Here is a 26,058-nt window from a genome sequence, read left to right as displayed (position 1 = left end):
CACAGCTCGTTGTAATTAGTGGCCAAAGTCGTACTCAGATTGCAAATGTTGTAGATTTGATCTCCAATACACCGGTGTGCTGTACTAGTAACGAATTGGCATGTTCTATTTACGTGACAAGCCTTGCCATATTATGGACAAAGCTTGGTTTTTAAATAAAAATTTACTCGCGCTCGAACGTAAGATAGTAATTACACATTATCATTGTTGTCTTGTAAGATGCCTTGGGCTGTGTTCCGGGCTGTCCGAGATTATTCTAGATTTGAAGCTTTCGTGACTGCAATGATCCATACTCTTTGGTTCTATTCGGTAAAGTCACGTAGGTAAAAATAAAATAACAAAATTCACGACGTTTCGCCGAGATGAGTTTGTAGCTTCGTAAATGGGGGGGGAAGACTTTGAAATCACGATCAATCATTTATCGCTCCTGACCATGTCGCCATGTTATGTAGATAATCTGGTGTCTGGGACCTCACGCATAACTTACTTAATTGGTCATTTTTATATGTAGTTTTATCAGGTGGGAACTCGAGGCCAGGTTCGTGTCATTTGCAAGTGACCTGGGTCACCAAGTGCGTACGCGGTTCCAGATCGCAGTGAAGAGAGAAAGTGGCGGCTGTGCATGAGAGGGCGCTCTGCACCACCACCACCTGCCTGTAGATGGACTCACTGTGGTATACCCATGTATTAATATTATACCGTTGCTATGGATAAGGACTGTTACCCGAAACGTGGCCTATTATATATTTGTAATTTTAAGGCCACAATGTTATTTACGAATGTGTTGCGTTTTTCATTTACACTGCTGCGCGGACCAACAACGATGTTCTACATTTCAAATCCAGCGTGCGAACCACCACCACCCCAAGGGAGCCATCGCCAGCCCCACATTCAATCGTGCCCATGCCCCGCCCACATCCACACAAACCCCGCCCACACAACAGAAGATCTCCCCAGCGCAAAGCTCCGCCCATACCTACAAGCCCCTCCCCTTCTCCATCAAGACCCGCCCCACCTTGCCCACTTCCGGTAAAGACGAGATCCGACGTCGTCGCTACGCGCGCCGTGAAGATGTCGCCCTCGTCGTCGACGCGGTCTCTCCTCCTCCTCGTCGTGGCCGCCGCATTTCAAACCGCCGTGCGCTGCGAGGCCAGACCGAACCTCGTGCTAATCCTCACCGACGACCAGGATGTCTCGCTGGGCGGAATGGTACGGCGCTGTTTGTTGACGCTCGACGCGTTTAAAGGGACCCCCTCTGGACTAGTTCCCCTGCTGCGGGAGCGGGCGCTCACTCCGTTGGTAGATGGAGGCCTGCAGGGGGTCGGTGTCGAGAACGTGTTAGCACGGACACTGTGATATACTTGATTTAATGTATCTTTAAAGCTTTTAATATGTCGTGCATTGCCAGACATAGCATATAACCGATGCTGTTTGTATGGTCGTAGATCGCGATGTTATTGCGTGCGGCCCTTTGTCCGTTTGCTCCTGGATTAAGCCCTCCCACACTAATTGCGTTGTGTGGGTTCGACCATACTTCACCACGCTGGTCATTGCGGATTGGCGAAGCGGTGGAGCCGTGTTGTGGGCAGTACCTGTTCGCCGTTAGACGTGGCTGGATATCGAGCGCAGGTCATCGGGTTCATTGCGCAGTGCGTTAACCATCGCTCCGCACCTATAACTCCATATACACAGTGAGGTTTGGTAGGTTGCATATAACCTGTATGACAATTACGTCTGAAAACACCGAGGTTGTCCCTGGCTGCCCCATACGATTTCTTTACAGAAAATATGATCGTGTCCCATCCATAGTATTATATGAAATGTAAATATGTAACAATGTTTGGATGTGATGCTTATTATGGTTATCGATTGGTCTCGACTTGAGCCCTCTGCACCATTTTAGTTGGAACCGCAAAGCACTAAACTCCATACAGTATTTGGTTTCTGCCTGTGCTGTGAATTGAGAGTGCAGCTTAACTGTTGTGTTTATTTTACAGACACCGCTGAGCAAGACACAGAAGCTTATTGGAGATGCAGGCTTCACGTTCACCAACATGGTAAACTCGTGCAGGATATTTCTGGACCTCCTTTCCCCAGTCATTTATGCTGCCAACTCTATGTCCAGTCTGCTTTTTCCACAGCCTGTGTTTGTATTCCTAGACGAGTATTTTTTGGCACCGGTGTTGATTGGTATCCGAGAGCCATTGCTCAGAATTTCACATTAAAGTTATTCACACAGCGATTTGAGAGTCAATGATGCTTTCCTAGATAAATAAACGTAATTTAATTGTACGTTAATAGACCTAAGTATAGAATTCCAGTAAAAAAGTACAGTAGTTTTGTCTTTAAATAAAGTAATGTAATCCAGGAAAATGTATGTACAATACGTAGGTGCTTTTTGTTATGTTAAAAATAATGATTCCCAATGGAACATGTTTCAGCAAATGTGTTGCCAAAGGAATGAAGTTTAAGGGTAATGTTCCGTTTGAATTCACTCTTGAGATGTATAGCAATGGTTATGAGCTTCAATTTACTTTCAGATATAATATGTGTATAAACCCCGTTGAAAAGAATATTACATTTTATTGAAATTGAGCACCATTTCCTTTTATCACAATACTCACTCTCACAACAACCTATATCTGCCGTGTTTTAGGAGTTGGTGTATGCTTTATTTTTGTCTCCAAATATCTGGGCCAAGTTTGGAAGTGCCATTTTTATATTCACAGCAATGATGTATGATTTGTAAACGTGTCAACATGTAGTTCCCTTGTCATGTTTGTTAAACGTGTTGTGTTGTCTTTTGAACTAGACCCATAAGCTCTTCCTCTGTTTGTCTTCCATAGAATCATAAATAGTAAATGTGCCACCTACCCCCATCTGTTGCGAGTATGCGCTCTGCTGCCAAGCTTGTAGCCTTTATAGACCGGAATTTTAGAGCTGATTTGTTAGAACAGGGGTCTGCAGACCCATATGAAGTTACTGGTAATCAACAAGGGGTTTGCAAAGGTATGTACAGTATATTTTGAAAAATATATTTGAAAAATATACTGGTCTGGAGTTACCCTTATCTCCCCCCTTAAACAACATGGCCATAAAAATATATAAAATCGGTGACGTTTTGGCCAATAGCCTTTCTTCATACCCCAAGGTCAGATCAATCGTCATTCCCCTTGCGGACCAGGTATGATAGATGTATACATCATACGTGGTACACATTTTAAAATATCCCTGATGTAGATGCCCTATTCTACGTAGGCTTGTAATGTTAATGAGCACCTATCAACTTTAGGTCATTACTGGAACAAATTGTGATGTCACTTCCAATATAATATAGACTGTACATGCCTACACATGTGTTTTCAAAGAATATTTGCTTGGTCCTCAAACTATAAGGAAAATATTGGGATTGGAGATAAATATGAATCTAAGATATTACCACGTTCATTAAGGGAAAAAATGCTTGGGCAGAGCATGTCTTGGTGAGATGTTTCGAAATCTCCTTGAACAACAACACACGAGAGATGGTTGACAAGACATGTGATGAAATGAGATCATTGCCTGCCCTCACTGTACCAGCTGCTTGCCATGCTTGCCCTATCTATCCCAAACCACAGTGAAACTTTAAACTGGGAAGTGATGGCACTAATATAAAATAACGATGCCCAGACTTCGGAAATTAAATTAATGTTTAGGACAGATATGTTGTAAAGTGGATGGCACTCGCAAACAGCTTTAATATCGGTGAAAACAATCTGTGATGTTGAATTCCTCACTGGCAAGTAACTGTATGGACCAGCGTTGTTGATGACTCACCCAATGGGCATTGCCTGATGACTCATGCAATGCCCCCCCCCCCACAGGAATTCCTTTTGTTTAAGTGCCTTTGGAGAACACATACCTCACCTGCAAGCCGCAGTTGAACAAAGGGGTTTATGCAAGTTTATTTTTTTAAATTAACACTCACCAGATGTTAAGAATACGTTCTCCCAAAACAGTGATGTAAAATGTTTAAGGCAATCCATTTTGAATGTATCACTTCCTCGGAAACAGCTGAATGAGTGGGAGAGAAGACTACACAACACAGTGATGCAGACAGCAGAATTGGTGGCTTGCATTACTTATTTAATTAAAAACAGGACACTGCAGTGTTACACTCTGAAGTAAATATACGAAAGCAAGTCTATTGGTTATAGTATTGTTCATTACACTTATAACACAAGAACGTCTATGCGTAATGTAGTCACTTTGTGTATGGTTGAAACAATGAAGGTAAGTGTCTTGCTCAGGGACCCTTTGAGGCGTATGCATGGATCAAATTATTTATATTCTTCCTCCGTGGCAAAATGAAAAGTGTTTTTCATTAAGAAGCAAACTTTACAACACTCACATTGTAGTTCCTTACTCAGGAAAGTGCCTGCTCGTCTCAGTTTTCGTTATTCATGTTTTCTGATGCATGGTACAGTACCAATAATAGAATGCTGCCCCAAGTACTTAATTACAGAGCCCATTGTTGGATTGTCACACGGTTGCTGTTCTTTCCAATTTTAAACGTAAATAATGTGCAAAACTTAAACAAGTACTTTAAAAATCAAGAGTAAGGTTTAATTACTAAAGAGGGGGTTACCATTGGACAATTTTACATCTAAAATCTTCAGTAATCAGTAATCAAACATCATCCCTTCCAAATCAGCCAGTGAGAAAATTCACTTTAAGTGGAAATGACGATGTATTTGAGTGCACAACAGTTGTCTTTTCATCAACTTTAGTGCCACAGGAGATAAATGACTGATAATGGATATCTTATTTTTTGTATTATTATGTATTCATTACTTAAATATGATCATTTAGAACTTCAAGCTGACCATGCCATATGAGTGAAAGCTATCAACACCTGAGCCATCATTGTTGATGGCTCAACTCAAAACTTGATTATTTGAGTTTGTATAATTCTAAGTGTAGGCTTAACTGTGTTCATGCCAGATTTATAAAACATCTTCTCGAACATCGACTACATTAGAACTTGTATGAATCACTTACTCGGTAAGACAAGCTGTGGCTGATCCGTATTCTCTGTGGATGGGGGATGATAAATCATTGTTGTTGTATGCTGCGCCAGTTTGTGTCGAGCCCACTGTGCTGCCCCAGCCGCAGCAGCCTGCTGACGGGCAAGTACCCGCACAACCACGGCGTCACCAACAACTCCCTGCAGGGCAACTGCAGCGGAGCAACGTGGCAGAAGCGCGAGGAGCCGTATGCCCTGCCCATGCGCCTGCGCACCGCTGGGTACCAGACTTTCTTCGCTGGGAAGTACCTGAACCAGGTAGTTCTGCCTGTTGGGCTCTATGGCCGGTCGGTGAATTGATTGGCTGGATGGCGGTCTGCCTCCGTCTCTAGTCTATGGGTCTTTTGGTCCGCACATCTGTCAGCATATCTGTTGGTCTGTCAGTCTACCTTTCTGAATGTCTGCCTTCCTTTCTGCCTATCACCCTCCCGCCCATTCATACATCTTTATTGGATTAAGGTTGGTGATATATTTTGAATTACAAATGCGTAACCAGTGAAATATTTCTCAGAAACTAAGTTACAGAAGGTCACTCTGCTCTCTGCCCCTGTGCGTACGTGCGCAGTACGGATCTGCTGAAGTGGGTGGCCCCTCGTACGTGCCCCCAGGCTGGGATGATTGGCTGGGCTTGGTGAGTGTCAACACAATGGGAATCACGAGGCGGGGCCACTGTAGGTCTGGTTGCCCAATGTCTCTGCTATCAGATTAATCTCCCTTTGTTGTAGTTTGTACCACAGCTCATCTATGAAACGCCTAGGGCAGGGGTCGGCAACCAAAATAACAGGAAGAGCCATTTTTTTCGAATTCGGTAAAAAAAAAACTCTTTCAAGAGCCGCAATGTGAATACGAGGATGTGGTCCTTAATAAATAACGTCACAAAGCAGTATTTAAAGAGCCACAGTTTGCTGACCCCTGTTCTTATGGATATACTGGCCCCGGTCATGGGAATGTGGAATGCTTTACCTCTATCAGGTACATTAAACTGATGTGTGCCTATCAAGTATTCATTTGAGAAGTAAATTGATGGCTTTGTTTTTGCTATACTTGCAAATAGACATTACACTCACAAACTCTAAACTGTTATTGTTCCCCTTCTACGTAACTTTACCGAAAGAACCAAGAATATGAATCCCTGCAGTCACGAAAGCTTTAAATCAAAATTGTCCAGTGTAGTCGCATAGAAAAATGAGATAAGGGCTGTTAACGATCATCTCTTAAAGGTTGCATGGCATTACAAGGGTGGTAGTACGGCAAGCACCGCGCATGCATCCACATTGCCTTTGCCTTATCACACGAAGTGCTACTTTTTTCAGCATTGGGATATTTTGGCCAATACTGGTTATATTGCATGAGGTTTTTTTTGCAATGGGAAGAAACCAGAAAACTTGGAGCAAACCCATGCCGAACGGAGAGAACATGCCAACGCCACACGGAAAGATGCCCGAGTTTGGAATAAAACTCCGCACCACTGCTCAAGGCTTCAAGAGGAGGAGTGTGGGAACATAGTTGGGATGGAGTCAGTGTTTAGGGATTGATGTCTTGTCTCACTGAAATCGAGTAAGAGTCATGTTCTGTACGCATCTTCTTTCGGTTGCACAGGTGAAGAATTCCAAGTACTATAACTACACCGTGTCTAACAATGGCAAGGAAGAATTCCATGGGCAGAACTACACGATGGACTATTTAACGGACTTAATAGTGAGTGGCTCACTTTCCTCACACACAGTCTCCATTCTAAGTTTTACGCATTTGCATAATGCGCGGAGATGCAGCTTCGCTGTATTCTGTAATAACCCATTTGTTACATTAGACAATTATTTAGCACATTGCCTGCTTACATAATATCATTCACAGTTGTGTAATTGTATATAATTGTACATTAATCTATCGGTGTATTCTCATCCCAAGTATTAAAGTACGCTTACTGGACAAACACAACAAAGAGTATCCAAGAAAAAAACTTTACTCTGCCAAAAAATACCTCTCTATTTTGGAGTTATATTATTCTATTCAAACAAATATCACCTTCACTTCATTGCCTTGCAAAGAATAATCCATCCACTCTTTTCTCTTAATCACTATGAGCATGTACTTGTGGCTTGTCATATCTCCTCTTAAGGATCCTCCTAAAGGTCTTTTATGATTGTAATACATGTGTTGAGGCGTAAATGACGACTCGGAGGCAGATCTTCATGTAGGGGCTTGCGCCAGTTGGTTTATTACTAAGCTTTAACAGTACACACAGGGGTGAACAACTCCCAGGGGTTAAGGGTCCCGGGCTAGGTCCCGACAGAGCCGGCTGCCCTGTGCGGTCTCCTCTGCGCCGGCCGTGGGCTCAGCCAACACGACCAACCGAGGAGCACAGCCACGTCTAGCCTGGCACTCTGCTCTCCTCTATTTCTACCCTCTTCGCTCCCCCTACCCTGGGTCCCACTCCCAACTTCACACGTTCCTGGCTCCCCGCAACGACCATGAACACGTCACCGGTCCCAACCTAAATTACCCAGGGGGACATGATGTCCTCCACCCCGCCCCCTGTCCATGACGTCACCATATGTGACGTCATCGTACCAGAGGGCGAGCGTGACATGATGTCACTACTACTCTACACATGGTTATAGTGGCAGTTTACACCAAGTCTGTGGTCGCTCCCTTCTCTACGAACAAACATAGGCGGTTACACAGAGATGATTCTAATATTAAACTTATCTAATGAGCAGCCATTGCATTTCAGAATTTCTCGAAAGGCACACGTATGACTCATGGGGCCCAGAAGGATGCGCTGCGAACCAAAACCATCATAAAGAATCGCTGGGTAATCTGATGATGCCATCGCTCACCGAGCTGGTCTGCGTGCGCGTGGGGCGGCAGACGAACAGATCGGTGGAGTTCCTGGAGGACCGGTGGCGCGTGAGTCCCTTCTTCATGATGATCTCTCCGCCCGCCCCCCATGAGCCGTGGGACGTGGCGCCGCAGTACGCCAACAGCTTCCCCGACACGCGGGCACCACGCACCAAAAGCTTCAACGTGCACGGCAAGGTGTGCCCACGCTCGTCCGCTCGCTTTCCTTGAAGGATGGCGCTGAGTGACCCTGGGGGGATCGGAGATCCGAGCTGGCACCACTGAAACCCTGGGTTTGAATCCAGGTGGCTGTGTTGGTGTGAGAAATTGAACCTGTTAATGTAAAATCGGAGGGCTGAAAATAACTAACATCGGAAGGTGGCAGGATGGGAATATCACAGCCAGTTATGACTTAAACTGGTTGATAACCTCATTCCAATGATTGCTAAGTTTGCACCCATCTCGATTAAAATTGTGTCTTTGTCTGTAAATATGGATGGCTTCATGAACGAATCTTTGTTGATAGCCAGTGGGTTTGCAAAGCACCTTCGTCTTAGAGAAATCAATTTCGTGTGAGCCCACCGCATTAAAACAATGATGAGCTACGGCCGAGGTATTGGTCGTACACTGTTTCAGATCTGCCTTTTGTTCACAAACACGGTCCGAGGCATGTCGCTTAGTTTCCCCAATGTAACTACTGCCGCAGACACAGCTTAGTTTGTAGATGCCGGGGTATTGCATGTTAGGGATCATATCCTTCACAGATGGATCAGATCACGAATTTTATGTACTGTGTTAAATCGAACTTGGATCTTGTGTTTGCTTATGATTTAGGAAATATTTTTGGTGACCCCTGCTATGTATGGCCAGGTGATTGTTTTGATTGGGTCCCCAGATGGTTCTTTCCCAACGGTTGGGGTGATAGCTTTATGGATTGTGTAGTCTGAATATCCATTCGTCTTGAGAGCTTTATGTACTTGTTTCAGTTCACTGGCTAGGTGATGATGGTTGGAAATACATCGAGCTCTATGGTGTAGAATTTTGATGAGGGAATTCTTCTGGGATGGATGGTGGTGGGTGTCAGGTCTTAGGTAGGCATCCGTATGGGTGGCTTTCCTGTAGACAGTAGCCCATTGAGCCATCTGGTCTCTTTCCTTTTCCACCTCCATGGTCAATGTGATGGCTGGGTGTATGGAATTGATGTGGTTGAGGAATTGGTTCAGAGCTGGTCGGCCATGTGGCCAGATGACGAACGTGTCATCTACATACCTCTTCCACAAGGACGGATGTAGAGTGGATGCCTGCATGGTGTCTGTCTCAGATTTTACATGAACAGGTTCAATTTCTCACACCAACACAGCCACCTCCGCGCTCCGACCTTGCGTGGTGGTGACTCTGCGACCTTACATTAACATGCTAATCTCTCATTAACATAGCCATCTCAGCGCGCTCGCCATGGAGGCCGCTCGACAATCTTACATTAACATGCTAATTTTTACCTGACAGTCTTTTAATTGGTGGAAACGCACCACCAGCGCCGTCGTTGCCCATCACTTACATTAACATTCGCTGCCCCGCCCATGCTGCTGACACTTTGGCTACGCCCATTTTAAACCTTTATAAACAGTTTGCCTTTAGAGGCTATAACACCCTTTTCCCGATGACGACTGCTTGTGTTGCGATAGAAACGTAGTTTTTGTTATTTTCTTTGAACCTATCTACGTGGCGTTACCAAACGACCCAAAGAATATGAATTCCTGCTGTCACGAAAGCTTTAAGTAAAAAAAATTTGCACTTAAATTTGGTAAGCTCGAGATCTGTGATGTGACGAATATTATCTTCAGTGGCAGAGCAGGTGGAACAGTTCTGCCCCCTTATTTGTGTGGCCGTTTTCTACATGGTGGGTTGCACTGCTGTGCGATTGGGATGAAATTGCGGGGGGGGGGGGAGGTAAAAAGCAATATACAACACAGAAACAAACAGGTGGTAATTTGTTTGAGCCTCATTAATGGAATGTCAGTGTGAAAACGTGACAGGCACATCATCGTAATGTCCTTGAGTGACATGACTGGGGTACAACTGCTCTACATAAGCTACATTGCTGAATTGCATAAACGGGGGAGCTCCTGGAAGACATCAGTGCACCTTGCTATTCTTGCTGTTGCACAGAGGCGTTAGAGTAACCTCAAAGGATGATGAGCCAATTTCAACTCCGACCAGGATTTGAACTTGCAGAATTCAGATTGCGAGTTGGGCGCTCTCTTTACCACAGCACAGGCTGACTGGATTGGTGGCCAAATCCATGTGATTTATTTTATCAGATTATTTGCAATTGCAATTAAATAGTTCAGTAACTTTATATTCACAATAACACTGCTGTGGTACGCATGCTGGTTGGTGTGCTGTTCTCTCAGAATAAGCATTGGTTGATACGTCAGGCGCGCACTCCAATGGCGAACACATCGATCGCGTACCTGGACAAGGTCTTCAGAAAGAGGTAACATCACAGCTCGTACTCACATGCTGAGCATCAAACAGAGCCCCCCTTGCTATAGTAGAACAGCTGCTGTACCCTGTGTTATGTGCAACACCTTGGAGGCAACACCAGAGGTCCCACGTGGATCTTTGGAAGTGTGGCACTTGTTTTGCTCCAACGGTAACCGTCATTATAAACATTAAGCGGAGTCCTCTGAGAATTTAGGCCAGACAAGTGGTGGATGACTATAGCAGTTAAATTGTCAGAGGAGACCGCTGAATGCTGTTACAACACCTTAGTTTGAAACAGTCTTGGCGGTGCCCTTTTTTTCTTGAGCGTTCAACATTTATTTGAAAGTCAACAGAGGTTGTTCGCTATTGACTTCCAACAAAGTAGATGCTCTGTCACCTCTGAGGCAAATCAGTTGAATGTCGCCGATTCAATATGCAGGAGGGGAGTTATTGGAAGGTGCGTATTGATCATTTGTTTACAATTCATGACCTGTGTGCATAAGCTATAATTTTGCTAATGGGATGCATTGGAGATAAATTATATATTAGAGGATAAAAAAATTAGACTGATTAAATAATATAGTGTTGAATCCAGTTCCGATCCCTGAATCATGATGAATCTTTGTGCTGTGGTGGGAGTGAACGATTCCATGCCTGCTGTGAACCCAGTAGGTAAGGCTAATGACGAAGCGGATGCCAAAATGTCGTCCACTGTGGAGACAAAGGGATCAAATCGGCTCATGTGCGGGAACAAAATGGATTGTTACATCGCATGACCGTGAGAAATAGCAACGGTCTGGGGAGATCATCCAGCAAAAGATCCAGCAAAAGATCCGTCATTGCGCATGATGATGATGACGCCACTGCTTGGGTGTGCCCTGCTTGTGCTTGCCTGCAGGTGGCAGACTCTGCTGTCTGTTGATGACCTCGTGGAGAAAGTGGTCAAGAAGCTGGAGGAAACTGGAGACCTGAAAAACACTTACATTCTGTTCACGTCCGACAACGGCTATCACACAGGTAATCCACTCTAATGAACACATGTTTAGCTGCCGTTTGGCTTCCCGGAGGTTACTCTGTGGAGCAAGTGGGCATTTTGCGTAGTTTTGCTTCTCCGCCTGATGTTGATGAATACAAATCCAAAAAGTCTAGGCGGTATCTCTGTTCAAACTAGCAACGGGGCAGCACTCATGTCCTGAATTTCGAGGATCCTGGTTCAAATCCTAGTCTGGGATTGACTTATCCCCATCAGCTCTTCAGGGTTGATAAATGGAACACAGTTTACTCTGTCTGAGGTAATGGTAGGGAGGGGTGACCTGGATAAAACAAGCAGGGTAAAGGAATTCAAACAAATTAGGTAAGCGGTTTCATTCTTGTTTTGCCTATACAATGGGAATACGTTTTACTTGCTTACTTGCCAACGTGTTTACGGTGAATCACAATTGAGGGAGCAGCTAATGATTAACCAAAGTGCAGATTTTAAAGTTTTCTTTGTATGTGCCTAAAGATATAAAATCGGGATAATCCAGAGTTGAACTTGTCATTTCGTGGGAAGTAAACAGTGGTCCTTTAGACAGACTGGTCTCTGTGATAAGCTTGTGGAATTTTCCAACACGACCTCTTGGCCAGAAACAGATTAACGCTGCCCCAAAGCTCCTCATGCCAGGGAGATGGCCTACAAGAGGTGAACATGAGCAGCGGAGTTTAATGCGGGATTGTGACGACGACGTTTTTACGCACGACATCTGCTCGTTGTTTGCAGGCCAGTTCTCGCTACCCGTCGAGAAGTCCCAGCTGTACGAGTTCGACATCCGGGTTCCGCTGCTGCTCAGAGGGCCCGGTGTCGCGGCCAACCAGAAGTGCTCGGTGCGTACGCTGCACGCGTTGACTTTCACCGCCTTCATTTGGAATTTACCTCCGAAGACTTTTAATCTCAATGAGCTCTTTATAAATAGAAATGGTAGTTGACGGCCTGTTTTCAAGCCACTGCAAGTAAGTTTGGCCTGGCAAAGGTGGGTGGCCATAAAAACACCACTTTCCACTGATGTTGGCTGGGCATCAAACTCGGGTCACCTGGTTGATGAGTCAGTGCGCTTACCACTACATCACTCCTCTACCGTCAATGAGCTCTTATCTGATTGTAAGTAAATTGCATTTGTCTATACATCTTTTGCTTCCTTTGCTATATATTTGAAGCCAGATTATGGATATTGAACGTCTGGTTATGCCTCCAAAAAAGAAAGTGATTAATACAGTGCTGCGCAACATTTTCTACCCGTCTGAGCTGACAGTGGGAATTCAATATTCCCTTGATGAGGATCGGGCTCTCCATTGGACAACCACTGTTCACTTCCCTCATATTAGTACTCTATAGGCCACTGAAGAGTTGATTCAACCACTCCCCCCAAGCAGGCTTTTAATACCCAACATTCTTTTTGGGTTGGGAAATCTAAAGCAAGTGCCATTCGGTTACCTACAGCTCTTCAGGAATGTGACTCACCTCTGGATGTTCCTTCTGTTGTCGTCCATCCAACAGTTGATTCCTGCTCCCAGCTTTTCCCCCTGCACAGGGGATGAGAGTAACTGCCCGTTGTCGCTTGTTGTAGAAACTGGTGGCGAACGTGGACATAGCCCCCACCCTGCTGGAGCTGGCAGGCCTCGACGTGTCCAAGACCGACATTGACGGGATGTCCCTCCTGCCGCTACTGGTGAGACGCCGAGAGATGTCACAGAACGTCAACTACATTTGCACCTAAATTTTGATTTAAAGCTTTCGTGACTGCAGTAATTCATATTCTTAGTTTTTTCGGTAAAGTCACGTTGAAGAGAAACAACAAAATAACAAAATATATATAAAACAATAAAAATTCTCACGACGTTTCGACCATAACTCAAACGGTCATCATCAGGTGTGTCGGTTTGCATAAATTTATTTTGAAAACGGCATATTTATTTATTTATATAAAAATAACGTTTGCGTCACGCGCAACGATTGGCTGTTTGCCAGGACTAGTCCATCTATTTTTTGAAAAGAGGAGGGGGGAGACGAAATTTGTTTTTATGTATGCTGTCTGAAAGCCACTGTAAGCGTGAACAATCAATCAAGAACTGAAATGATTTATCAAATCTTTCCAATGATTGCTAAGATAGAATCCATCTTCTCGGTTGAAATTGTCTCTGTGTTTGTATATGTGGATAGCCTCATGAACGAATCTCTCATGGAAGCCAGATGGCTTACAAAGAACCTCCGTCTTGGAAAAGTCAATGGCATGTGAGCCTACTGAATTAGAACAATGATCTGCTACGGCCGAGGTGTTGGTCCTACCGTGTTTAAGGTCTGCTTTATGTTCACGAATGCGGTCCGAGATATGGCGTTTGGTTTCTCCAATGTAACTACTACCACAGAGGCAACTTAGTTTGTAGACACCAGGGTATTGTATGTCCGGAATCACATCTTTTACAGACGGAACCAGATCACGGATTTTATGTAATGTGTTGAAACGGACCTGGATCTTGTGTTTATTCAAGATTTTGGAGATCTTTTTTGTGATCCCAGCAATGTAGGGTAAAGTGATGGTTTTGAAAGGCTCCTCAAGAGGGTTCTTCTTCATGGTTTGAGTGATAGCTTTGCGGATTGTATAGTCGGAGTAACCATTAGCCCTAAGAGCTTGGTGTACGTGCTTGAGTTCACTGCTTATGTGTTCCTGGTCGGATATGCATTGGGCTCTATGATACAGAGTCTTGATGAGAGAATTCTTCTGTGATGGATGGTGGTGGGAATCCGGTTTCAGATAAGCATCCGTATGGGTAGCTTTCCTGTAGACAGAGTGGCTCATTGAACCATCAGGTCTCTTTTTAATTTAATTAATTGATCAATCTAAACAGTTTTTATTGAAACCTTCTGCTGCCAGGCCACCAAGATTATACGGCTTACCAAAAATACATAAAGTTGATACACCTCTTCGTCCCATAGTCTCTACTATCAGCTCCCCCACCTACAAACTAGCTCGTTTTTTGTCTGAAATCCTGCGTCCTTTCACTGGAAAGACCACCTCTGCGGTACAAAATTCTACTCACCTGGTATCAACAATCAAGGGTATTTCCCTGTCCCCAGACGACCTGCTTGTCAGTTTTGATGTAGTTTCCTTATTCACCAAGGTTCCTGTACCTGACACCATTGCAATCATTGAAGACTTGGTTCATCAAGGACTAAACACTGAGGTACCCCCCCTGGTGAGACACTGTTTAACCAATACATACTTCACTTGGAATGGAACTTTCTACAAACAAACTGAGGGCACCCCAATGGGCTCCCCCCTTTCTCCAGTTATAGCTAACATTTTCATGGAGAAATTTGAGACTGACGCCATCCATACTGCCACTCTGCGCCCAACCTTATGGAAGAGGTACGTGGATGACACTTTTGTCATCTGGCCACATGGCCGGCCTGCTCTAGACCAATTCTTCGACCACATCAATTCCATACACCCAGCCATCAGATTTACCATGGAAGTCGAAATAGATGGCAAGATACCTTTTTTGGATGTCCTAATTAAAAAGAGACCTGATGGTTCAATGAGCCACTCTGTCTACAGGAAAGCTACCCATACGGATGCTTATCTGAAACCGGATTCCCACCACCATCCATCACAGAAGAATTCTCTCATCAAGACTCTGTATCATAGAGCCCAATGCATATCCGACCAGGAACACATAAGCAGTGAACTCAAGCACGTACACCAAGCTCTTAGGGCTAATGGTTACTCCGACTATACAATCCGCAAAGCTATCACTCAAACCATGAAGAAGAACCCTCTTGAGGAGCCTTTCAAAACCATCACTTTACCCTACATTGCTGGGATCACAAAAAAGATCTCCAAAATCTTGAATAAACACAAGATCCAGGTCCGTTTCAACACATTACATAAAATCCGTGATCTGGTTCCGTCTGTAAAAGATGTGATTCCGGACATACAATACCCTGGTGTCTACAAACTAAGTTGCCTCTGTGGTAGTAGTTACATTGGAGAAACCAAACGCCATATCTCGGACCGCATTCGTGAACATAAAGCAGACCTTAAACACGGTAGGACCAACACCTCGGCCGTAGCAGATCATTGTTCTAATTCAGTAGGCTCACATGCCATTGACTTTTCCAAGACGGAGGTTCTTTGTAAGCCATCTGGCTTCCATGAGAGATTCGTTCATGAGGCTATCCACATATACAAACACAGAGACAATTTCAACCGAGAAGATGGATTCTATCTTAGCAATCATTGGAAAGATTTGATAAATCATTTCAGTTCTTGATTGATTGTTCACGCTTACAGTGGCTTTCAGACAGCATACATAAAAACAAATTTCGTCTCCCCCCTCCTCTTTTCAAAAAATAGATGGACTAGTCCTGGCAAACAGCCAATCGTTGCGCGTGACGCAAACGTTATTTTTATATAAATAAATAAATATGCCGTTTTCAAAATAAATTTATGCAAACCGACACACCTGATGATGACCGTTTGAGTTATGGTCGAAACGTCGTGAGAATTTTTATTGTTTTATATATATTTTGTTATTTTGTTGTTTCTCTTCAACGTGACTTTACCGAAAAAACTAAGAATATACATTTGCACCTCTCGGAATGCCTCTACATTCACGCGGATTACATTTTATATCATTCACCTTGCTTTGTAAGTGGCTCTTTCGCCATCTACAACTCGGCGGTCAGTGTTCTGTTAGAGATATGGAAGAAAATTGTCGAAAATGCGATCGCAAAAGCTTAAATTTTCATAAATATAATCAGGTGTTGGCTGTGGACACGGTTGAAGCTGATTAATAACGTTCCCATCGTAGCCAGGAGGGGGCGCACCATGGTCACGAACTGGCGGAGTGCGAGACCAGTGATGACTAAGGATTTAGAGCTGAGCTTGGAAGAATAGAAGGGAATGTTGATGGTTTCCGTCATACATTAGCGCACACACACAGTGACTACCCGATCGTAAAGCAGCAGCAGTGTGCTTCCGAGTTTCTCCTTAAATCTCCGTGAGCCCTGATGGCTGCACAACAAATGCGGCCTAATGGGCCACGTGCTGTGGAATGTGGTGGCGGTCAATGGGAGTGCGTTAACCCGACCCCGTCTGCCTGCTCTGTGGGAATCTGCGTGCGATTGCAGAACGAGACGAGCAAGGCACCGTGGAGGACCGATGTGCTCGTTGAATACCAGGGCCAGGGGGCCCACAGCGACCCCCACTGTCCCAACTTGGGCCCAGGCGTTTTTGTAAGTGCCCTGCGAACATTGGCAGTGTTACAGAGAAGCGTAGGCTGAAAATACTTCATCACCCAAGGCATTACCAAACGCACCCCTGTAATAACCATAAACGCCAAGAACAATGTGGATTTATAGAGCGCTTGGTGTGACCGCATATCCAGATGCTGTATTGAAACAGTGGGGAAAAAGTGCATCATTCATAAATATATTAAATATGAATCAAATATTTATAACATTCCATTCATCAAAAAGATGAGATGGAAGTGCAGAAATGGAGTATGTAATAAGCTGATGTTCGAAACGGGAATATAATAAAGTAGCTAGAAAAAGAGCGAATAGCATTTGAGTTCTGGACACTTGAGAAGGATTTAAAATAATTGTGGTAGGAAAGAGTAAACAACCTGAAATATTACAATAAAAAGTGACAGGAAAACAGTGGGCATTGATTGGGATGAACAGGAAAATTTGCTGGATGGAGAATTGCAGGTTATTCAGACAGGCATTGGTTTGGGCAGATTATAGGATGGCGTACCATTTCGTCTTACTGGGACTTCACGCCTTGTTACCTCCGCTAGCATCACGGTTCTCGTCCGTACTCTCATGTTTGACTACCGTAGTCGCAGGACGGTACTGGCCAACTTTGGAACTCCCCCATCATCTCGTTTCCAAACACCACCACCACACGTGTTTGGTCCTGTGTGGTGTTCTATCAGTGGTCTCGGTTGCCGATTAAATTGCATTATAGATCTTAAGGCTTTGTTCTCAGCAACTGAGAACAAAACCAAATACTGTAAGGAAAGGGCAGACCTTAAGGTGCACCATTGTACTCGCTGTGCAACAGCTGTGAGATCTAGCACAAGCAAGTTACAGTAAGGTGTTGTACCTCTTAACCTTGAAATATTTGGTCATCAAACCTTTTTTTAGAGAACCAGTGGATATGAGACTCTAAGGCAGGGAGAAGTATTGCAACGTCTTGAGTGCAGGCGTTTGTCTTGTGGTAATATTGCACTGTTCTATTCCCAGCACTGCTTCCCAGACTGCGTGTGCGAGGACTCGATCAACAACACGTATGCGTGCGTGCGCACCCTCTCCGATACTGCCAACCTGCAGTACTGCGAGTTTGCCGACACAGAGGTGATGAAACGCACCCCCCCATAACAACGGAGGCAGGCATTGGCACATATCCAAGACTAAGCTCCCCCATATCGCCATAATAGACGTTTGGGGCAAGTGGTGCTCGCGAGCACCCAATGAGAAGGCCAGCATGGCACGTGAAGGGGTGGGTGGTCAGCAACACGCCCGGCCGCCTTTGTCACCCCAGTGGTGATGTCTATACATTGTACCGGGTACTTATTTGAGGCTGAGTCGACTTAAGGCAGGCTTCAAGACCGGTCAGATATTCGCCAAGGTTTTTGCTCATGAGTGGGAATTGAACTTGGGTCACCAGGTTCGTAGCAGAGTGCGATAACCGCTGCACCACCGCTCCCCACATAGGCACACACACACACAGGCAAAACGAGACAATCTCACACTGTCTCGGGCAGTGTGATCACAGGCAAAACTTTTTTTAAAACACGCTTTAATGAAATGCTTTAATGAAATGTACCGTATGAGTATGACAGAACTCCACGGTCTACCAGGAAGTGGCCCCGAAGCTTGCCATAACGTAAGGGACCATGGTGATTTACAGCCCAACGTCAGTTGAACGTGGACAATTAGACCCAAGTCGAAACATAACATATAAAAAAGATTGTTTGGAATTTTTATTTATTTATTTTTAATGATAGAATATAGTATTGTCATCAGTATGACATAAGTATACCAAGTTTTCAGTCGATACCACATTGGGAAGTGGGTTAAAATTGAGTTACAAGATTTGAGGATACGACAACAACAGAGTGAGTGAAATAAAAGCGTGTAATAAGAAGACAGCCTCATGCTGTCTAAGGGCAGTGTGATCTGCCTGGCATGGCAAATGGAGAAAGCCACAGACTCTGGCACAGTGACACGGCAGTGGCCTTCATTGTTTTTGCCAAAATATTTCTGCAATGTCCCCCTGTGATCTGTTGGGTAGCGCTGCGGTTATTTGCTCTTGACTCGCAATCGAAGGTTATAAATTGATTTAGAACATCATCCCTTCCAGGCCTCATGAAATTAAAACTACGTTATAAAATTATGCAGTGGAATTTTTCTGGCGTGACTGGTTCTTTAAGGATACGCAACTTCCACCTCCAATGTTTACCAAAACAGAGAGCTGCTCAGAGCTGGTTTGAATGGGGAATTAATGACAACTCTTTTTTAACAGTCCATGAAATTTAACATATTTTTAAGAGTAATTTTTATTTTAGATTACCAACTCTGAATACATTAAAATATTGTATTAAACTTGTAAAGTCATGCTCCGAGTTTCTAATGCACCACATGGAAATTGATGTGCCCTTTGGAGGCAGCACAGCAAGAAGGTTGACAAATTTAATGATTAAGGATTCTCCCCTTGCACGTTCGATCTTTCTCCAGGCACTGTGGATTCCTTTAAAATAAAAAAAAAAATCTCAATTGGCCCAATGTTGTAAGCGGAACCTATTTAAAAATAACATCACGACACTTTGGGTCTGAGGAAGGTGACATGGAACTTGCATGATGTGGGTATTTGACGATGACATGAAATACCACATGGGCACAGCTGGCATATTGCCACCAACTTCCCAAGCAGAGATGTACATAAAGCAAGAGGCTTTCGTGGGTAAAGATTTTGAGCTCGCTACTTAATGCAATGCAGTAATCCCAAACAGCTCGGGCTGCTTCTCAGCTTCTGTGCGCTTGTGTTTTTGCGAATCATCGCAGAACGTATTGAACCACGCCGCTGTTGTTTCCACCGCCACTCGGCACCTGCGGACAGATCAATTAGCACCTGACCACTCATTACAGACGTAATGGGTGCTCAAGAGCGTGCTGCAGTGCTCGCCTTAGCATTCGTCAAGGCCCTTTTCACCACACGAGAGGTTTTGGAGCGACTAACGAACGAGGCAAACAACCACCCGTGTTCGCCGTGTGCCGGGACGCTATGCTCATGTTCGGCTGTGTTTCTCATAGCTGCACCGACTGTACTGTTATTCTGATATGTTCACGTTTGTCAAGGGGTCTCTGCTCAAATCTAAATAGAGCGGTCTCCATTTGTGGCCCATTATCTGCTTTGATAATTGCAAATGACACCGTGGTCTACGACGCTCACGCTGAATGTGCCCGACCTCATTGCATCTCAGAGGCTGTGCAGGGTTAGGCCTGGTTAGTACTTGGATGGGTGACCACCAGGGCTTGATGGAGCTGCGAGGTGAGATGGCAGTGTTGCGTGTCGCTCGTACGCTTGGGTTTTGTTTGGGTACTTCAGTTTCCTCTTGTTTGCCAAATTTTCATGAATGGAACCGTGCAAACATCCCAATGCAGGGCCTTTGGAGAAGTCTTCACACTCGATGACGCTTTCCTGAGTAAATAATTGCCATTAAAACATTTCCATAACAGTGACCAGGCTCACCATAGGATGCCCACTTTTAGACTTTCAAAGTAACTTCAATGTTATCAGATTGAATAAATGATCTTTTGGAGAAAGTGTTTTGTATGCTGTGGATAGCTGCATTTCAGAGCAAGAGGAAGATTTTTTTTTTCTTCCAGGCACGGATTAAACCTGGGGAGTATTGATGAACCAAGTACATGGTGTTTCAAGGTGCGATGAATGGATACATTGAGATTCAAAACAAACAGTTATTCTTGGCAGGTATAATAAGACTGATAGACCGATTGTTTTGCACTTCAGGAGAAACGTGTAGGGGAAAAAAACCCTTTCACTTTGTCATGGCTATTCGGTGATCACTTCCTGTGTGAAGCCCCAACCTTTCCTATAAGTGCCGTACACCACACACACGGCACCTAGCGCTATCGTCTACACCTCCTCCCTTCCTCCCGACAGGAGTTTGTCGAAGTCTACAACGTGACCAGTGACCCGGATCAGCTGACCAACATCGCCAAGAACGTCGACCCCTCGGTGCTCGTGCGCATGAACCAGCGGCTCATCATGCTTCAGTCGTGCCACGGCCCCAGTTGCCGCACGCCCGGGGCGCTGGACCTGGGGTGAGAGGTTGCAATGACGAGCGGCGTTACGGAGACCGGAGTCAGCCTCCCACCCAGCCTTTGAGCCGGTTATGGTTGGGTTGATGGAGCCAGTACAGATCAAGATAAAGCTAGCTTGGCTTGGAAAAAATTAGTGACATCTTCTTGACTTAAAACTAAGGGGGCTTTGGCCAGGAGACATAGGATGATAGCATTTGGACAAGACTGATTGATAGAATGGCACCCAAAGGAGAAAACGCTCCCTTTGCAATAACCGTGGAGCTAGATTGAGATCATCTCATGCACAGGAGCGCAATTCTGGCATTGCAGGATTATGAAGGATTGGTAACCATGAGGGGAGACCATTTAGCAATGGATAGAACATGGCCGATTATGGTGTATTTGTTTTCAAATGCAGCCAGTCTTAAATTAATCAGAGATCATCACCCCAGCATAAGTCAAAATCAATCTTAAAATAAGGCCACCAAATTATCATAAGCCACACAATTTTCATAACGATTGTGGGTTTTGTTGTTCTCGTTCCAGTTTCAAGTTCGACCCAGCAGCCATTTTTCCAGGGAAACCTTTCGCCCAGAGAGCACGGTTCCTTCGCTGACGGCGTCGCCACTTCCACCTTCACGCCTCCTCTCCGACACGAGTGGTCCACTCAACGTTGTCCTAAATATTCCCCAGTCCATGCTAAGCTGGGGGAATGCCTACTGTGTGGTCTCAAAGGGCCCACACGAATGCACAGGTGTGAATGCCGATTGTTTGGTTGGTGTGTGTGTGCCCGTTTTTTATATTCACATGTTTACTTTTAACTGTGCCCCATGTGCCAGTACCACACATGGTTCCCCATATCTCACCCAGCCAATCACTGGCATAAGTCAATTGGAAGCCCTGTGATATATAGTTATAGTTCAACCAAAATGGTCCAGATTGCATTGTGGCAGGCATGTCTACACACTTCATCAGGCTTGGGCTTAGTCAGCAGTTGGTTGGGTGACAACGAAGACAATGTCATGTCACAAGTGGTATTAGATGCTCTCTGTTACAAGTTATTATTTCTGCAGTACTAGAAGACACTGCCAAAAGAAGTATTAGCCCCGATATAAGGTGTTAATTTATAAATGATTTCTAACCTCTGGATGTTAAACATTCTGTGTTTCACACAGTGGCTACATTATGAGGCACGATTCACTCCTGTAGTGAATCGATCAGTTTTCAAAATTTTGGGGCCGCAATTTGATTCAATATATTTTTGTCTTCTCTCATTTACCGTCTTGTTTGTATTGTTGCTTTTTCTGCCTCTCGTTTGTACAGTTTTTGTTCACTCAATTAGCCTCAACGTAACATGAGCATATCATTTGCATGCATCAAAATAGTTGGTTCTTACACTCACAACGCATGCATTGTGAGTGTAAGATTCGCTTTACACCCTTGAATCAATGCGTCGTTACACGTTTCGGGCTCTCCATACAATGGGTCGAGGTCAAGAGCTCGCCCTGGCCAGCGATGTCGATGCTGCCACCACCACATCTGGCAACGGCTTCTTGCTGTGAGACTCTTCAGCTGTTGCACAGTCGCCACCCGAACCTTTGAGGTCTCCTCTAGTCGGCTCCTAGTGTCTGGGTGTGTCTGCATCTTGCTGCTCTCCTATGTCGGCCTCTGCTCTTGTACCCGTGTCACCTGCCCTCATCCGTCTTGCACATTTGGCCGCGAACTGCAACATCCTGGCATCCATAGTTAGCACCACATTGGAAATATCCTCTCTGACTTGGCAGCCTGGAGGAGACAACCAATAGACTTGAGCTCCCCACTCACCACTCCATGTGGACAGGTTGATACGACCCCAACTGACTTAAATTTTACAGGAAAAAGTACGTATTATTAGAGTATAACAATAAAAGATAAATTTGGCACATAACATATAAAATGTACTAAGGGGTTATTCAATATAAAAATGACACTGCTCATAGAAGGTGAGTCTTTTGATTTAAAGCTTTCGTCTTGGTTCTTTCGGTAAGTTATGTAGAAGGGAAACAATAAAATAATAAAAATATTTGTATTATTTAATTGTAGAAGGGAAATAATAAAAATATTTTTATTTTATTGTTTCCCTTCTACGTGACTACCGAAAGAACCAAGAATAGAAGGTGAGTCGTCAAGCGCTCCGTTCTTTTGTGTTAACCCAAGCCAAGGGGTACGATCCCCTGGTCTACAGCACCTTCACGTAAGTGATGCAGACTCATGACGACCATCTGCAGCATCGAAATCCCACCTACTGCCCCCCCCCCCCCCCCATTGCAAATGGTGGTGCTGCTTATGCTAGAAATAATTTGCATGATTCTATATTCAAAGTCCATACTTTACACTTTTATAAAAGCCCACTTGGATTACCTCCGTTGAGACAGGTGGCTTGCTAAAGAACTGAGAGTGAAGTTAAGCGCATAACGTGTTAACTAGCCCCTTCCAGGAACTTGTGAAGGCACTCGGGCAGTGAATTGTGTATTCACGTATGGAGGAAGGAACACCAATCTCTCAAGCTCCAAACAAAACCTTGCCTTTCCTGGCTTCAAACAACTTCCCTATTACGCATCTCAGCTGTCTGTTCACATGAGCGATAAGATGGCATTCCTCCATTAGTTGCCCTGAGCGAGTGTGGTGGAAATTCCACATTCACTTGCGATGTTTAGTCTCCACTGCAGCACAGGGTTCTCATTTTCTTAAATTGGAGAGGCGTTCGCATTGTCCACCGCCAACCAAGATTTTAATTCACAACCTCCTGGTTGTGAACGGAGTGTGGTGTGAGTATATCGCCACCCAGCCGCATGTATGAATGACAACAAGCGACGTGTTACTTGCTATTTCGCATAAAGATTTATGAGTTCTGACAATCTGTGATGTGCTAGTGCTTGGCAAGTAAGAAAATACGTTTGCTCACATGAAGGGAATGTTCTTTGCCTAACGAAACCTTCGACTATAATATTTGCCAATTTTGTACCCCTGTGAATTCACAGACTAATCAACACGTAGCGACGTTGATATGCTCGGCTAAGAGTATTCTAGTCATGTTCATGTGGACAGCGTTTTAGCCACTTGATACCAAGCTTCAAAGACAGACTGGAGACTGCTCAGTCTGAGTGAGATTGAAGCGGGACTCGAACCGAGGCTTGAGCGTAAGCTGTGCCTCCACTCAGTCCACTGCACTGCTGTAGTTTACATATCCTGTGTGTAGTTCGTGTGCTCCGCTAGGTGACGTGGCAGGATTACCACAATTCAAGTTGAGATTCTGAGCTTGGACTAGAGAAATACAATAATAGCTCGACCTATACCAAGTAAACCGGTCCACCTGTGCCATCGACTGACATGTTATCCAAACGCTTAAGCAACGCACCATCCAATCTGCATTGGGAGTGTTTGCGTGGCGGGGAGCCAGTGGTGGAGGTGTTCCACGATGTTCTAAACGGGATCGGTCTCTCCACCCGAACACCACGGATGACTTGCCAGGAGTGACGCTCTCGTTTTATTTTATAACCAAAAACCGAAAGAACATCAAGTTGATCATTGATCGTCGTGCATATTGATTTTAGTTTAACTATTTCCACCGATTCTTTAAAAATGACCTTAATCTGCACTATTGCTCGTCGCCTAGTGTGAATGCATCCTAATCTGTGTGCACGATATGCCTAGTGTGTGCGGGTTTGTTGCGTTTGCCTAGCAAGAGTTAGCCAGACATGATTCCCCGTGAATGCCCTTCCATTGGGTTCCTTCCAGCTGCCCCCCCCCCTGTCAAAATGGAACAGTCCGAACGTGGGCTTATAAAATGAAAAAATAAATGCAGCACTATCTTCTTGTGGTACCACAATAGTTTTAAAGTTTCGTTAATTTAATCAAGCTGTGTGCTGTACTACTCGCAACTACATAGTGGCAATTGTAGCTTTGAAAATTGTGGTTTTGAAAACGTCTGGTGCAGTGTCACCTGAATGTGACCGCAGCATCGAAACATCCCTGAGATGAAACAGGCAACAAATCGCTCAACAGAAGGCAAACCATTCCATCAAGAGGGGTGAGTGTAGTCATTTTGGCACCTGTTTGGTTGTGGCTGTTGACACGGTGTTGGATTCCCATATTTAGAGAATTCCAATTTCTGCCTGGGCAGGGACAAACGTGGAGTGACCAAAAATGAAGCGACCGAGGGAATGGCTGCGAACGTTGGCCCAGACCTCTTGCGTCGCGCGAGCCCCCTGTGCACACCGGAACGTTACTTTGTAAACTAAAGCATCGTGGAGCAACGTGCGGGAGGTGGCACCAACCGTGTGGGGTGGAGTCCCCAATCCAACTCTGTCCTTCAACTAACTCTGAGATCAGTCTGCCCACCTCCCACTCGCCCGAATCGCACCGCTTGCACCAATGGCTTTGTGTTTTTCTATTTGGTTTGGTCGCTGTTTAGTTTGCGTGGACAGAGCTGCAGTGTTGCAATCTTTCAGGCTTCTACCGTGGCTAAGCTATTCCCAGGAGCGTCTCTTCTCGACATCGCGATGGAGCTGCTGTTCACTGTGGGGCCCATGCTGCTGAAATCTGGGTTAGTCGGATTTGGTGGGAGTTGACGTCTTCTTACTGCATTGGCCAATACTGAAATGTTCACAAATATTTTGTGCGTGTTTTCTAGGTTATTTAAATCGTATACTTCATGTTGATTTATTTAGCATTGACCCATTTTATTCTGCAAATGCTTAGTTGAAATAAAGTTTGCGTTAATTTAAAGATAATTCTTTGTTTAAGTTATGAGTAACTTTTAAAAGCTGTTACTAAAACTGCTAAGAATGTTAGCAGAAGTGTTATTTTAAACGGGTTAACACCAAAAACCTTGTACGAGTCTCGTCATGTAAACAGACCATTGTCATCATAGCGTAATGGTACAGTACTTACAAACAGCCAGAGAGCACGCGTTTCCACGATTATTGACCAATGTATCCTCTTTGTAAAGGTGATTTAGCCACCTTAAAGATGTGCCGTTGCAGCAGGTACAATGCAACATTTCTGCTATCGGACCATTGTTAATTGACGGCGTCTTTGAGAGGTTCGTTGGATCGAGGAGTGTTGCTCCACCACGCATGTTACGCTCGCGTGAACCGGCCCACCACCACCACCCCGTGAACACCGATTGAAATTTCCTTTGAAATGTCATTAAAAAGTAAGTTAACTTGAACTGTCGCCTAACGATTTCATTTCATGACACGCGGACCGAGCGTATCGTCATCTATAAACTGTCATCTGTAACCTGGCGAGTTTCTTG

The 26,058-nt window shown here is 44.6% G+C and overlaps 2 protein-coding genes across 2 annotated transcripts in view; both read left to right on the top strand.

Moving 5' to 3' along the window:
- LOC116947418 (endosome/lysosome-associated apoptosis and autophagy regulator family member 2-like) overlaps nucleotides 1-25,971 on the top strand; it is a 303,120-nt gene extending 277,149 nt beyond the window's left edge. The window contains exon 24 of the mRNA XM_032963112.2: nucleotides 22,787-25,971. The gene's annotated coding sequence lies outside the window, so the exon portion shown is untranslated. The remainder of the gene's footprint in view (nucleotides 1-22,786) is intronic.
- On the top strand, nucleotides 1,011-25,971 carry GNS (glucosamine (N-acetyl)-6-sulfatase). The gene is made up of 14 exons (XM_032963103.2): nucleotides 1,011-1,209; nucleotides 1,998-2,057; nucleotides 5,120-5,323; nucleotides 5,631-5,696; nucleotides 6,665-6,763; nucleotides 7,937-8,104; nucleotides 10,321-10,403; nucleotides 11,292-11,410; nucleotides 12,153-12,256; nucleotides 12,997-13,098; nucleotides 16,560-16,664; nucleotides 17,679-17,789; nucleotides 20,620-20,780; nucleotides 21,306-25,971. The coding sequence occupies exons 1-14, from the start codon at nucleotides 1,072-1,074 to the stop codon at nucleotides 21,373-21,375; spliced, it is 1,590 nt and encodes a 529-aa protein (XP_032818994.1). The 5' UTR covers nucleotides 1,011-1,071; the 3' UTR covers nucleotides 21,376-25,971.
- Nucleotides 25,972-26,058: the final 87 nt, after the last annotated feature.

Source organism: Petromyzon marinus, chromosome 30 (genome assembly GCF_048934315.1).
Source record: "Petromyzon marinus isolate PM22_M1 ecotype Great Lakes invasive population chromosome 30, UKy_Petmar_22M1.pri1.0, whole genome shotgun sequence".
In the NCBI taxonomy this organism is placed as follows: Eukaryota; Metazoa; Chordata; class Hyperoartia; order Petromyzontiformes; family Petromyzontidae; genus Petromyzon; species Petromyzon marinus.
This window is presented reverse-complemented; position numbering and strand designations above follow the sequence as displayed.